The 14708-nt window shown below is 50.6% G+C and overlaps 1 protein-coding gene across 1 annotated transcript in view; it reads left to right on the plus strand.

Moving 5' to 3' along the window:
- Positions 1 to 14708, plus strand: part of ABCF1 (ATP binding cassette subfamily F member 1) — an 80667-nt gene that overhangs the window by 27716 nt on the left and 38243 nt on the right. The window contains exons 5-10 of the mRNA XM_089656937.1: positions 1323 to 1357; positions 2195 to 2296; positions 12472 to 12525; positions 13073 to 13135; positions 14000 to 14155; positions 14485 to 14556. Of these exons, the coding sequence (XP_089513063.1) occupies positions 1323 to 1357; positions 2195 to 2296; positions 12472 to 12525; positions 13073 to 13135; positions 14000 to 14155; positions 14485 to 14556 (482 nt within the window). The remainder of the gene's footprint in view (positions 1 to 1322; positions 1358 to 2194; positions 2297 to 12471; positions 12526 to 13072; positions 13136 to 13999; positions 14156 to 14484; positions 14557 to 14708) is intronic.

Consider the following 14708-nt stretch of genomic DNA (forward strand, 5'->3'; position numbering starts at 1 on the left):
TTGCTGTCACGCCAGTGTGCTCAGTTATATGTAATGTAATACATTTTCAGAAAATTGATATGGAAAGTCATTCATTTGAAAGTCATTTTGTTACACTAGGAACGTGAAATGCAGTGTATATGAAAGTATTATGCTTGAAATAAAAGTTTATTCAATAAATAAAACTTGCTTTTTAAAGCAGTGACAGAGGAAATAACTCCTCACACAGACCAGGCCAAGCACCACCCAACCTGGAAACCAACATCCTGACACCTACTGGGATGTGGGAAGTGCTGAGGTCAGCCTGCCAAGTACAGCAGGGAGTGGATTAGCGGCGGGTATCGGTTGTCGTGTTTTTTTTGTTTTGTTTTGTTTTGTTTTTTTAGATTTGGATAGAGTGGTGAGGGATTGGAACCTTAGCGAGGTTTTTATTGCTGTCTGTGTCACCGTTCTGGAAATTTGTTTTCTCTGATTGTCCTGATTACCCGTGTAGCGGAGTTGGAAGTGATTGTAAATACAACATTTTTAAGTTGCCACTAGAAGAGGAATAGAGGGGAAATCTTCCAATGGGGATACTTGTTCCCCTGACAAATGTCATATTGAGAAGATATCCTCTCACTGCTTGTTCAGTCTACAGGGCAGGAAGTGAAAGGAAACCTTTCTGAGGTACAGATGGCAAAAAAATAACCTGACAGCAGTTTTAGCCCTTCCCATACATTTTTATGTAAAATAAAAATGGTAAATATCAAATGTTGCATTAAAATCTTTGCCTAACAAAAAGTATTTTTAAACTTAAAGGATAAGATCACCTTTTGGAGCATGTTGCACGTTACACCCATGTTTAGGGTGTAACATGCTGTAGCACATGTCCTCCTCACTCTCCCTGTGACAGCCAGCAGGGGATCCTCTCTCCACAACTGCTGCCACATTCTGAAAACAAGTGCTGCTGTTTGTGCCTCTATGCGCACAGCCGAGTCATTCATTCATAGGAATCTGTGAATGAGAGAACTACAAGTCCCATCTGCCCATGGCAGACGGCTTGAAGTTCTCAATGAACGGCGAGAGCAGTGATGAGTGCCCTTGTAGTTCATTCACGAGCCCTGCAGCTTTCGAACTGGCAGCCAATACAGAGGTATGGGCTGAAAGCTATAGAGCTTGTTCGCAAGAGTTTGACATTGCACCCATGATCCACTTATCATGGGTACAGTGCTTTGCATGCTGCTGTGTGGGGAAAAAAAAAATAAATGCACATTTTTTTTTCCCCAAAAGATAAACTTAGCCTTCATTATAAAAATGCTCAGTAACACTATACATTCACTTTAACAATGGCTCTTCTTTTGCAGACCATGCCCCTGCTCCAAGAAATACAACAAATCAGGTAAATTTATTTTGGCAAACTAAATGTACTATTTTCTTGGTCTTATGTTTGTAGAGTCTGATGTTACTGTTTATCTGTTTGAGTATCTGGTGGTGACTGTAAACTAGGCTGGGGGGGTGTTTACTGTACCATGGTTTGTTCTGGTTTTTTAAATACCTTAGCTATTACTGTCAGCAGGTGTGTAATAATAGCTACAGTAGGCCAATAAGGGGGCCTAGAATCAGAGGGACAAAAATAGCCTGACTGCACGGTGGTTCATGACGGTTTCAATAGAATTTGGCAAATACATAAAATACATAATTCATAAAGTTTAGGAACTTCTATAAAGCTAATAACAATATGCATATTATTCCATAAATGAGGAAGCTGCGCTAGTTTTCTTTATTTTTCAGGCTTTTTTTATTTTTGCTCCCCTGATGATCTTGCCAGTAACTCACTTCCTCTCTTAGGGTGACAACTCACTGTATCTATGGAAAATCGGCATTTCCACATTTGGACTGGAATACAAAATGCCTCTACCTCTCTTCATAACCTAGAGGCGGAGGGGTTCTGTAGTCCTCAGACATAGCTGGGAGCAATGTAACATATAGGAAAGTAGGAGACAGCACAGCAAGGTATCCCTTGACAAGATTCCTGGCAAGGTCAACGGGTATTTCTCGCACTTAACAAACTGTACAAATTGTACCAAATAAGCAAAGTTGATCCTAAGAATTTACATATTTAAATAGTAAAGAGGTGCCCCTTAATGATTTTAGCTATGGGGACCCCATTCCCCTATAGTTCGACCTTGGCTCTGAGACATGAGTGAAAACATTATACCTTGTGATTCTCTTGCAGAGTAAAAACATCTTTGCAGCTCTGGGTGATAATGACAGCGAGGAGGATGAAGATGAGGAGGAAGAACAGACGTCTAAAAAAGATAAAGGCAAAAAAGTGAAGGTGATGTACACAGGGTGCTGCCGTCATAGTTGTTCTTTATCCTGGCATGAATACATAAAGATAAATGTTGCAGCAACAACACTGTAAACCACTCCAAATCTATTATTTTCAATGATCTGCAAGTAGTTTCAGATTTTGCTTTTTTTTTTTAATTCTTTATTTAATTCTGGAATTCGGCAAAGCATTACAAAACAGCCAGCACATATTACATTACCAGGTAACATTGTCCCGAGAGGGAACCAGTCAGTAAAGGAAAAAATATACGTAAGGTACAGCCAACATAACAGGACATATATGTATACAGGAACATAATACAAAAAGAAAAACAATGTCTGTCTCAGTAAATGCAATAGGCGGTATGACAAAAAAATGTCGAATACACCATGTTTTGTCTTTCAAGAGACATCAATACACTTGCAGTAGTAGATAGAACACAGATGTAGTGAGCAGAGATGCAAACCTGGGACAGGATTAAGTAAGTAGGGGCTGAGGAAACTTAAAAAGGGGTGGGGGGGGGGGGTGCACAAGGGATGGAGAGAGAGGAAGGGGAAAGGAAGGACAGGGAAAGGTCTGGGAGAAAAAGGGGGGTGACAGGGTATAGTAACTGTCTTCCTCTCGGATGGTTCCAACCACGTCCAGGACCATCCAAGTCCAGGACCCCGATTACCTGGTGTACTATAGAATAGGAGAGCAAATTAAGACTTGGAGGCAAGGGAAGTCTGGTCCCTGTAAAAGAAATAGGAGGTCAAACTCTTCTAATATTTTCCCCACTGTTCCTTCACGATCATGGTCCATTCTTTCCATTTCCTGGATTTTAACAAAAAAACTCTCGCTCACTGTCAGGGCTCCGGGTATGACCAGAGGTGTGTGGACTGACACGGAAACGCAGGCTTCAGGTATAGTGTAAACAAGACAATTTATTGAAGACTAAACAACACAAATGCAGTGCAAGGTAAACATAACACCATGCAAACAACCCACACCAACAGATAACTATATATAACAATCAAACGTAGTCGGGCAGGCTGGGTCAGTAGCAAACAGGCAAACGGGGTACCAGGAGCGAGTGGAAGAGTGGTCAGGAATAGCCGAGGTCAGGGCAGGCGGAGTTCATTCAGAGTCAGGATCAAAGCAGAGTCAGGATCAGGCAGGAAGCAGACAGGATGCAGATACCAGGGCTCATGGGAAACATACACCAAGGCACTGACTGCAGGTCTGGCCATTCCTTAAATACACCTCCTGCAATCAGCCTCAGGTGATGGCTGACTGCAGGAGTGAGCTTCTGGTTGCTCAGAGCACCCGTTGGCCAGCCCTGGTACTGCAGCCCACACGGCAGATGAGTCCCACCACTAATGGTGAGTCCATTCCTGACAGTACCCCCCCTCAAAGAGCGGCCTCAGGACGCTCCAAACAGTCCTTAGTGGGCAAAATGTTCCACCGCCCGGGTCAGGTAACTGGCTGGATATCCTACTGCCGGAGTCAACCGGCTACCTGGGTTTCCTGTTGGTAGACTTCTCCTTGTGTAGGAGAACACAGGAAGGCAGGTTACTAGACACAGGATCTCCTGGAGCAGGCTGGGAATCAGTTGTTGGCCAGTTTAGCTGGACATCAGGAGTTGGCACATCAGGCTGGGCAGCGGACAGAGGCACATCAGGCTGGGCAGCGGACAGAGGCACATCAGGCTGGGCAGCGGACAGAGGCACATCAGGCTGGGCAGCGGACAGAGGCACATCAGGCTGGGCAGCGGACAGAGGCACATCAGGCTGGGCAGCGGACAGAGGCACATCAGGCTGGGCAGCGGACAGAGGCACATCAGGCTGGGCAGCAGGCACCGGGCCATCTAGCAGAACAGCGGGCACCGAGTCACCTGGCACGACAGCAGGCATAGAATCACCGGGCATCGAGTCATCTGGCACGACAGCGGGCACCGAGTCACCAAGCTCGACAGCGGGCCCCAAGTCACCAAGCTCGACAGCGGGCCCCAAGTCACCAAGCTCGATAGCGGGCACCGAGTCATCTGGCACGACAGCGGGCACCGAGCCATTTAGCAGAACCGCGGGCACCGGGTCACCAAGCTCGACAGCGGGCACCGAGTCATCTGGCAGGACAGCGGGAACCAAGTCATCTGGCAGGACAATGGGCACCGAGTCATCTGGCAGGACAGCGGGCACCGAGTCACCAAGCTTGACAGCGGGCACTGAGTCATCTGGTAGAACAGCGGGCACCGAGTCACCAAGCTCGACAGCGGGCACAGTCATCTGGCGCGACAGCGGGCACCGAGTCATCTGGTAGAACAGCGGGCACCAGGCCGGACCACGGGCACCGAGGCGCCAGGCCGGATCGGGTCATCAGGCTGGATCGCGAACACCGGGTCATCAGGCTGGATCGGGCCATCAGGGTGGGTAGCGGGCACCAGGTCATCAAGCTGGATCGGGTCATCAGGCTGGATCGGGTCATCAGGCTGGATCGGGTCATCAGGCTGGATCGGGTCATCAGGCTGGATCGGGTCATCAGGCTGGATCGGATCATCAGGCTGGATCGGGTCATCCGGCTGGATCACGAACACCGGGTCATCAAGCTGGACCGGGTCATCCGGCTGGATCACGAACACCGGGTCATCCGGCTGGATCGGGTCATCCGGCTGGATCGGGCCATCAGGCGGAGCAGCAGGCACCGGGCCATCAGGCGGAGCAGCAGGCACCGGGCCATCTAGCAGAAGAGCGGGCACCGAGTCACCTGGCAAGACAGCGGGCACCGAGTCACCTGGCACGACAGCGGGCACCGAGTCATCTGGTACGACAGCAGGCACCGAGTCATCTGGCAAGTCAGCGGGCAACGAGCCATCTAGCAGAACCGCGGGCACCGGGTCACCAAGCTCGACAGCGGGCACCGTGTCACCTGTCAGGACAGCGGGCACCGAGTCACCAGGCTCGACAGCAGGCGGCAAGTCATCTGGCACGATAGCGGGCACCGAGTCACCTCGTGCGACAGCAGGCACCGAGTCACCAAGCTCAACAGCGGGCACCGAGTCATCTGGCAGATCAGCGGGCACCGAGCCATCTAGCAGAACCGCGGGCTCTGGGTCACCAAGCTCGACAGCGGCACTGAGTCATCTGGCAGGACAGCGGGCACCGAGTCATCTGGTACGACAGGCACCGAGTCATCTGGCAAGTCAGCGGGCACCGGGTCACCAAGCTCGACAGCGGGCACCGAGTCATCTGGCAGGACAGCGAGCACCGAGTCACCAAGCTCGACAGCGGGCACCGAGTCACCTGGCAAGTCAGCGGGCACCGAGTCATCTGGCAAGTCAGCGGGCACCGAGCCATCTAGCAAGTCAGCGGGCACCGGGTCACCAAGCTCGACAGCGGGCACCGCGTCATCTGGCAGGACAGCGGGCACCGCGTCATCTGGCAGGACAGCGGGCACCGAGTCACCTGACACAACAGCAGGCTGGATCGGGCAGGCTGGATCAGCCAAGCTTGACAGCGGGCACTGAGTCATCTGGTAGAACAGCGGACACCGAGTCATCTGGAAGGCAGGTTACTAGACACAGGATCTCCCGGAGCAGGCTGGGAATCAGTTGTTGGCCAGTTTAGCTGGACATCAGGAGTTGGCAGTGCACCGAGTCATCTGGCAGGACAGCGGGCACCAAGTCACCAAGCTTGACAGCGGGCACTGAGTCATCTGGTAGAACAGCGGGCACCGAGTCACCAAGCTCGACAGCGGGCACAGTCATCTGGCGCTACAGCGGGCACCGAGTCATCTGGTAGAACAGCGGGCACCAGGCCGGACCACGGGCACCGAGGCGCCAGGCCGGATCGGGTCATCAGGGTGGATCACGAACACCGGGTCATCAGGCTGGATCGGACCATCAGGGTGGGTAGCGGGCACCAGGTCATCAAGCTCGACAGCGGGCACCGAGTCATCTGGCAGGACAGCGGGAACCAAGTCATCTGGCAGGACAACGGGCACCGAGTCATCTGGCAGGACAGCGGGCACCAAGTCGCCAAGCTTGACAGCGGGCACTGAGTCATCTGGTAGAACAGCGGGCACCGAGTCACCAAGCTCGACAGCGGGCACAGTCATCTGGCGCGACAGCCGGCACCGAGTCATCTGGTAGAACAGCGGGCACCAGGCCGGACCACGGGCACCGAGGCGCCAGGCCGGATCGGGTCATCAGGCTGGATCACGAACACCGGGTCATCAGGCTGGATCGGACCATCAGGGTGGGTAGCGGGCACCAGGTCATCAAGCTGGGTAGGATCGTCAGGCTGGGTAGGATCATCAGGCTGGATCGGGTCATCGGGCTTGATCACAAACACCGGGTCATCAGGCTGGATCGGGCCATCAGGCTGGGCAGCGGGCACCAGGTCATCAGGCGGAGCAGCAGGCACCGGGCCATCTAGCAGAAGAGCGGCCACCGAGTCATCTGGCACGACAGCAGGCACCAAGTCACCTGGTACGACAGCAGGTCTTACCACCGAGCGGGCACCGAGTCACGAGTGACGGGCACCGAGTGACGAGTGGGCACCGAGTCACCAAGCTCGACAGCGGGCGCCGAGTCACCAAGCTCGACAGCGGGCGCCGAGTCACCAAGCTCGACAGCGGGCGCCAAGTCACCAAGCTCGACAGCGGGCACCGAGTCATCTGGCAAGTCAGTGGGCACCGAGCCATCTAGCAAGTCAGCGGGCACGGGTCACCAAGCTCGACAGCGGGCACCGAGTCACCTGGCAAGACAGCGGGCACCGAGTCACCTGACACAACAGCAGGCACCGAGTCATCTGGCACGACAGCAGGCACCAAGTCACCTGGTACGACAGCAGGTCGTACCACCGAGCGGGCACCGAGTCACGAGTGACGGGCACCGAGTGACGAGTGGGCACCGAGTCACCAAGCTCGTCAGCGGGCACCGAGTCATCTGGCAAGTCAGCGGGCAACGAGCCATCTAGCAGAACCGCGGACACCGGGTCACCAAGCTCGACAGCGGGCACCAAGTCATCTGGCACGACAGCGGGCGCCGAGTCACCAAGCTCGACAGCGGGCGCCGAGTCATCTGGCAGGAGAGCGGGCGCCGAGTCATCTGGCAGGAGAGCGGGCGCCGAGTCATCTGGCAGGAGAGCGGGCGCCGAGTCATCTGGCAGGAGAGCGGGCGCCGAGTCATCTGGCAGGACAGCGGGCACCGAGTCACCAAGCTCGACATTGGGCACCGAGTCATCTGGCAAGTCAGCGGGCACCGAGTCATCTGGCAAGTCAGCGGGCACGGGTCACCAAGCTCGACAGCGGGCACCAAGTCATCTGGCAGGACAGCGGGCACCGAGTCACCAAGCTCGACAGCGGGCACCGAGCCATCTGGCAAGTCAGCGGGCACCGAGTTATCTAGCAAGTCAGCGGGCACCGAGTTATCTAGCAAGTCAGCGGGCACTGGGTCACCAAGCTCGACAGCGGGCGGCGAGTCATCTGGCAGGACAGCGGGCGGCGAGTCATCTGGCAGGACAGCGGGCGGCGAGTCATCTGGCAGGACAGCGGGCACGAGTCATCTGGTACGACAGGCACCGAGTCACCAAGCTCGACAGCGGGCGCCGAGTCACCTGGCAAGTCAGCGGGCACCGAGTCATCTGGCAAGTCAGCGGGCAACGAGCCATCTAGCAGAACTGCGGGCTCCGGGTCACCAAGCTAGACAGCGGGCACCGAGTCATCTGGCAGGACAGCGGGCACCGAGTCACCAAGCGCGACAGCGGGCACAGAGTCATCTGGCAAGTCAGCGGGCACCGAGCCATCTAGCAGAACCGAGGGCACCGGGTCACCAAGCTCGTCAGCGGGCACCGAGTCATCTGGCAAGTCAGCGGGCACCGAGTCATCTGGCAAGTCAGCGGGCACCGAGCCATCTAGCAGAACCGAGGGCACCGGGTCACCAAGCTCGACAGCGGGCACCGAGTCATCTGGCAGGACAGCGGGCACCGAGTCATCTGGCAGGACAGCGGGCACCGAGTCATCTGGCAGGACAGCGGGCACCGAGTCATCTGGCAGGACAGCGGGCACCGAGTCATCTGGCAGGACAGCGGGCACCGAGTCATCTGGCAGGACAGCGGGCACCGAGTCATCTGGCACGACAGCGGGCACCGAGTCATCTGGCACGACAGCGGGCACCGAGTCATCTGGCAGGACAGCGGGCACCGAGTTATCTGGCAGGACAGCGGGCAGAGCGTCATCTGGTAGAATAGCGGGCACCGCGTCACCAAGCTCGACAGCGGGCACCGAGTCATCTGGTACGACAGCGGGCACCAGGCCGGACGACACGGGCACCGAGGCACCAGGCCGGACCGGGTCATCAGGCTGGATCGGGCCATCAGGGTGGGTAGCGGGCACCAGGTCATCAGGCTGGGTAGGATCATCAGGCTGGGTAGGATCATCAGGCTGGATCGGGTCATCAGGCTGAATCGGGTCATCAGGCTGGATCCCGAACACCGGGTCATCAGGCTGGATCGGGTCATCAGGCTGGGTAGCGGGCACCAGGTCATCAAGCTGGATAGGATCATCAGGCTGGGTAGGGCCATCAGGCCGGATCAGGCCGGACCGGGCCATCAGGCTGGGTAGCGTACACTGGGTCATCAGGCTGAACAACGGAAGGCGGGTTCTCAGACAGCAGGCTGACCGGTTTGGATACTGGTAGGATGGTACTGGTTGGAAAGAATTTTCGCTTCTTCTTGGCTTTAGTTACTGGGGCACTGCAAGTAAATGCAGTTCTGTAAATGGATGGAGTAGCTGGGGACAGAGAAGAGCTGGAGGGTGGAACAGAGGAGGGAATAGTTGTTACAGCAGCCTTTTTTACAGGGTTAAAGGCAGGATAGGTGCAGCGAGTGGGAGCAGGGGACTGACGTGGTAGATAGCAGGGTATATTGGGCTGTAACTGGGGGTGCTGTCGGGAATGCAGGAATAGAGCTTTGAGCAGAGGAATGATTAGAAGCAAGATGGGTTTGTTGCAAGCTGCCTGAGGCTAGGTGTAACAAGTCTGACCAGGACTGTAGTATTGGTTGAACAAAACTCAGCTTACACATAGCCTGTCTGACCAAAGACTGCACTGTGTTTATACAGTCCACTAGCACACATGGTGAACATGCTGAATAATGTTCCCAGAAGCAATCCGGATCATCCTCCAACAACCATACCAGTGATTCTATTTGATCCACACTGGTGGAAGAAAGTCATCCCTGCTTTCAGGGGTACTAGATGAAGCCAACTTAACACAAGCCTGAATCAATGGTTGCACCTCAGAGAACTCTGTGCCCTGATCTACTAGAGAATGAGTGACCCGTATGCATTCTAGCAGCTGATCCCTGGTATACTCCTGCAGAGTCTGATAGCCATATTCTCTGTCATCTAAGACTAGCAGACACAAGTATATAACCTCCTCAGGATGCATCCTCCCAACAACAAGCCAAGATGGCTTCCCTGTGCAGCCACTTCTGGTCAGGAATGGCCTTGGTGTAATGTCAGGGCTCCGGGTATGACCAGAGGTGTGTGGACTGACACAAGGAAACGCAGACTTCAGGTATAGTGTAAACAAGACAATTTATTGAAGACTAAACAACACAAACGCAGTGCAAGGTAAACATAACACCGCGCAAACAACCCACACCCAACAGATAACTATATATACAATCAAACGTAGTCGGGCAGGCCGGGTCGGTAGCAAACGGGCAAACGGTACCAGGAGCGAGCGGAAGAGTGGTCAGGAATAGCCGAGGTCAGGACAGGTGGAGTTAGTTAAGAGTTAGGATCAGGCAGGAAGCAGACAGGATGTAGGTACAGGGCTCATGGGAAACATACACCAAGGCACTGACTGCAGGTCTGGCCATTCCTTAAATACACCTCCTGCAATCAGCCTCAGGTGATGGCTGACTGCAGGAGTGAGCTTCTGGCTGCTGAGAGCACCCGCTGGCCAGCCCTGGTACTGCAGCCCACACGACAGATGAGTCCCACCACTAATAATGAGTCCATTCCTGACACTCACCTTTGGGCTATTATAGGGGGGCTAGTACTTTTCCACTATGCCGGTATACAGGCCCTGGCTGCCATGAGCAAGTGTTGAAGTAGAGAATTTTTTAATTTCATGTTGAATAATGGGGTGTCATTCAAGAGGTATGCAGCCGGGTTTTAGTGAAAGGAGACTCCTGTCATGGTCTGAATTGTTTTCTCTACTTCATCCAAGAAACCCGCTAGTTTTGGATACTCTCAAAAGATGTATATGAGAGTCCCTTCAGATTCCCAACAGTGCTAACATGGAAACATTCGGTGTAGTTTAGCTGAGTCTTGTACCACCATATGAGAAGTAGATTTGTAGATGGCTGCAAAATTTCTGTATTGCTTCAAATTGCTGGTTTGCCCTGGTCAAAAATGGCTGCAGAAGCTAGCACCAAAGTCTGCAAAAAGTTATTTGCTTAAAGCTAACTTTAAGGCAGAACGCAGAATACACACGTTGGCCGTACGTTGTACAATTTTCCTTTAGATTTACTAAAACCATATAATATGAGGTCAAACCTAAACACTTTCAATGTGTTTGCAATCAGACAAGCCCTTGCACTATGTAGTTAAAGGTAACTAAAGGAAATTGAACAAGAAAAATGTAAAATGTATGGCCAGCTTAAGAGCTGTTCACCTTCCAAAGCAGTTGTGTTTCTGTTTATCTGGTCCTGAGATTTACACAGCCACACAGCACAACAATGTGGATGGCAACAATTACAGGTGAGGGGAGAAGGTGTTGTCCTCTATCCCCCCCCCCCCCCCCCCCATCCTGCTGACTAGACATGAAAAGAGTGGCAGCAAATCAATTAGGTCAGCTTTCTGCCCACTCTACTCTCTCTGCCTATCAGCAGGTTCCTTTTCAGCAAACTGGCATGCCTCAAACCTGATTGGCTTTCAGTCCTGCCCCTCCCTCTCCCAGTCTGAGTACTGTTGTATAGAGGGAATGGTAAGCGTTTCATACTAAGTCAGATTCAGGCACTTACACTGGCTGCATTTAAGAAAAAAGTAAATAAAGCCGAATTCCAGGAAAAAAAACTATTTGTTTTGTTTTCTTCCACTTTAGATTGGTTTAGCTTAGTTATATCTACATATACTACATTCAGAGGGCTGCTGGGAATGCTGAAAGTTTTAGCTGTCTTCATTACAGATTTACTGCTGGCTTTAATCTTCTGGGCTCTGCTGATGTGACTTGCGATCTTGTGCAGTGCAATAGCATGCTCTCCCCTTTTCTCCCAGCCACCCACTGATAAAACATATTGGACTTTATTCACACAATAAATTATCAATGAATTATGTTATGATTTGGTTTCCAATAGTTAAAATGTTGTTGCATTATGCAAGGCAATGCAATGGGTTCATTGTGTTCTCTTACCCCCCCACCAGTTCATTGCATCCCTGGTGTTTCATTTAGCCAGTTGCTGTGAAGAAAGTTGGCTCCAGGAAGGAGAGAGAGTCGCATGCTCTCCCACATTGGGTATTTGTTTTGTCCTGGAGACTGAATGGAGGGACCGGGAGCAAAGGGTGGTGTGAGAATTGGTTGCGCAGCCATTTAAAAGTGTATCTATAGCCAAAACATTGTTTTGTTTGTTTTTTTTGGTAGACCTTGTATGTTTTTTATTGATATGTGTGTCCCCACGTTGGAACAATGTGCTCTTTATTTGTCTATTGTCTTGGTGACCACCATCACTTTGATTTAAAGTCTGGGGAAAAAAAACAAAAAATGGGAGTTGTCAAAAGAAGTTGAATAGAGCAGGAAATCTTGCAATAGACTCATCTCTTCCAGTGGCAATTGTCTAAGTAGGCATTTTCCTCACTTTTGAGAGATTTCCTCTCACTTTCACTCACTGTACAGAACAGGAACTACTAAACAATCTCCCCCATGGGGCATATATGACATAAGAAACTTTGAAGGAATTTAGAAATGTAAACATTTCCTAATCTAGTTAAAAATGAAAAAAATAAAAACTTTTTTGCTTTTGGTATACCTGTAAATGAAGCTGTTGCTTTGCTCCCCATGGGCAATCACTCCTCACCTGAATTTTAAATTGTCCTGGCAACATAACCACTAAGAAGATCAATTCTGTGGCTACTACAACTCAGCATGGGTCACCCGACATAGTTTATACTCATCGCTGCTCCCCTTTGTTTCTCAGGAAGAAGAGGAGAAAAAACAGAAGATAGGAAAGAAAAATGAAAAACCCAAACCGGTATGTTTTTATTTTATTTGCGTTATAATTTTAATGATTTAAAATGATTGTAAAGCTTTCATATTGTATTAAAATATTTCAAATGTTATGCTTACCTGCTCTGTACAATGGTATTGCATAGAGTGGCCACCAACCTTCTCTTCTCGGGTCCCGCTGACACTCTGGGCTTCTCTTTTTCTCGGCACCTCTCCCATAGGAAGCCGTTTCCTATGGGTGCACACCTGCGGACCCTCTCCCAAGCCTGGCTATTTGCATCTATTGATACAAACAGCGTGGCTCAGCTCTGCTCAGCCCTGCCCCCCAGTGTCTGCTAGCAGGATTTGATTGACAGCAACAGGAGCCAATGCTGCTGCTGCCTCTGTGAGCAGAGAGAAAAGAGAGAACTGCTGCAGACAGGCACAGCAATGGATCGAGATCAAGCTCAGGTACATATCCAGGGGAATGAGGGGGCAATATGAATAAAAGGACATTTTTTTTTATCTTAATGCATATCTTAATTTAGAACAACTTTAATTTCCTTTTACCTTTTCTCACTGTTGTGTGTTAGCCCCCAAGTGAAGATAAAGAAGAAAGTGAAGAGGAGGTGCCAAAAGAAAAAGCAAAAAGCAAAGTGAGTGGCTCTTTTCCAGCAGAATAATTCCATTGTTGACAGAGAGCATAATAAACTAAGAACTATTCTTAAAACTAAAGTAGTGGTGTATATTTTCTGTCCATTAAAATATAATGAAGGGAGCTATGAATCTGTCCCTCCTCCTGTATAGGTAACAGTTCATATTCCCATCACACATGCCTGACAGAGGGGTCGTGCGCGTTTCCAAAATGTCGCACTAATCTGTTTGTGATCTTTCTTCGATAAAAAAAAAAGTTTGGACTTAATTAAAGATCCACGGTGTGCTGGCGACTATTTAAATTGTGTTCCCCTGTTTAGTGACACAGAAGGGAGCTATGAATCTGTCCCTTTTTCCTGTAGGGTGACTCGGAAAGATAAGAGCTATGAGTTTCTTTCTCCTCCTTCACGGGTGATGCAGACAGATGGGAGCTGTGATTCTGTCCCTCCTCTTGCAGGGTAACACAGAAGTTACAAGTCTGTCCTTCCTTCTGCATGTTGACACAGACAGTAGGGAGCTGAGAGTCTGTCCCTCCTCCTGCAGGGTGACACAGACAGAAGGGAGCTTTTAGTCTGGCTTGCCTCCTGCAGGGTGAATTAGACAGGAATAGATCTATAAGCCTGTCCCTCCTTTTGCAGGATGGCACAGAGAAGGTAGATTTGAGTCTCTGTCCTCTTGCAGGGTGATGTAGACAGAAATAAGCGAGGAGTTTGTCCCTCCTCCTGCAGGGTTCCACAGGCAAAAAAAGATATGTGTTTGTCCTCGTTCCCAGAGAGTAGCATAGACAGAGAAAAGCTGTGAGTCTGTCTTTGCTCTTGTTTTCTGTCCTTCCTTAGTGTCCAAAAGATGACTTCTTTCATTTACAGAAACCGCCTCCTAAGGCTCCTGAAAAGGTTCCTCCTAAGGCTCCTGAAAAGGTTCCTCCTAAGGCTCCTGAAAAGGTTCCTCCTAAGGCTCCTGAAAAGGTTGAAGAGGAAGAAAAGAAGACTAAAAAGAACAACAAAAAGCCAAAACCAACACAGGTAATTAATTTCTCCCATGGTGCAGAGATCTCTAAACAGAGACCTCTATATATTAAGTCAAATGTAATGTTACTTTCTAGAGCACGCTATGACTGGATAATGGGCTGAAAATGTTCAGCCTGGCTGACTGCGTCCTTTCCCATCAATACGTTAATGAAGTTGCTTTTTACATTTTATCGTTCTGTTTGGGCAGTTCTGTTCTGCCCAAACAAAATGATAAAATGAGACTGGATGGCAAAACAAGTATCAATGGGGATCTAATATCTCCAAGTGATGCATAGAATTGTCCACCACTTATAGGTTCCTCTACCTTTTTTTTATCTACACAGAATCAGAATCGGTTTGGTGCTCTGGATGATGATGATGACGACGATGCAGACAGTTTTGGCTCACTGCAAGGGGTGAGTCTTGATGCATAAGAATATTATTATTATTATTATACAGTATTTATATAGTGCTAAAAAGTTTGCTCAGCGCTGTACAGAGTAGTGGGGGACAGTACATGAGACAATACAGTAACAAAACAATATACGAGGGGTTCGAGGGCCCTGCT

Source organism: Staurois parvus, unplaced genomic scaffold (assembly GCF_062004578.1).
Source record: "Staurois parvus isolate SC_StPar_1 unplaced genomic scaffold, SC_StPar_1.0 ptg000950l, whole genome shotgun sequence".
NCBI lineage: Eukaryota > Metazoa > Chordata > Amphibia > Anura > Ranidae > Staurois > Staurois parvus.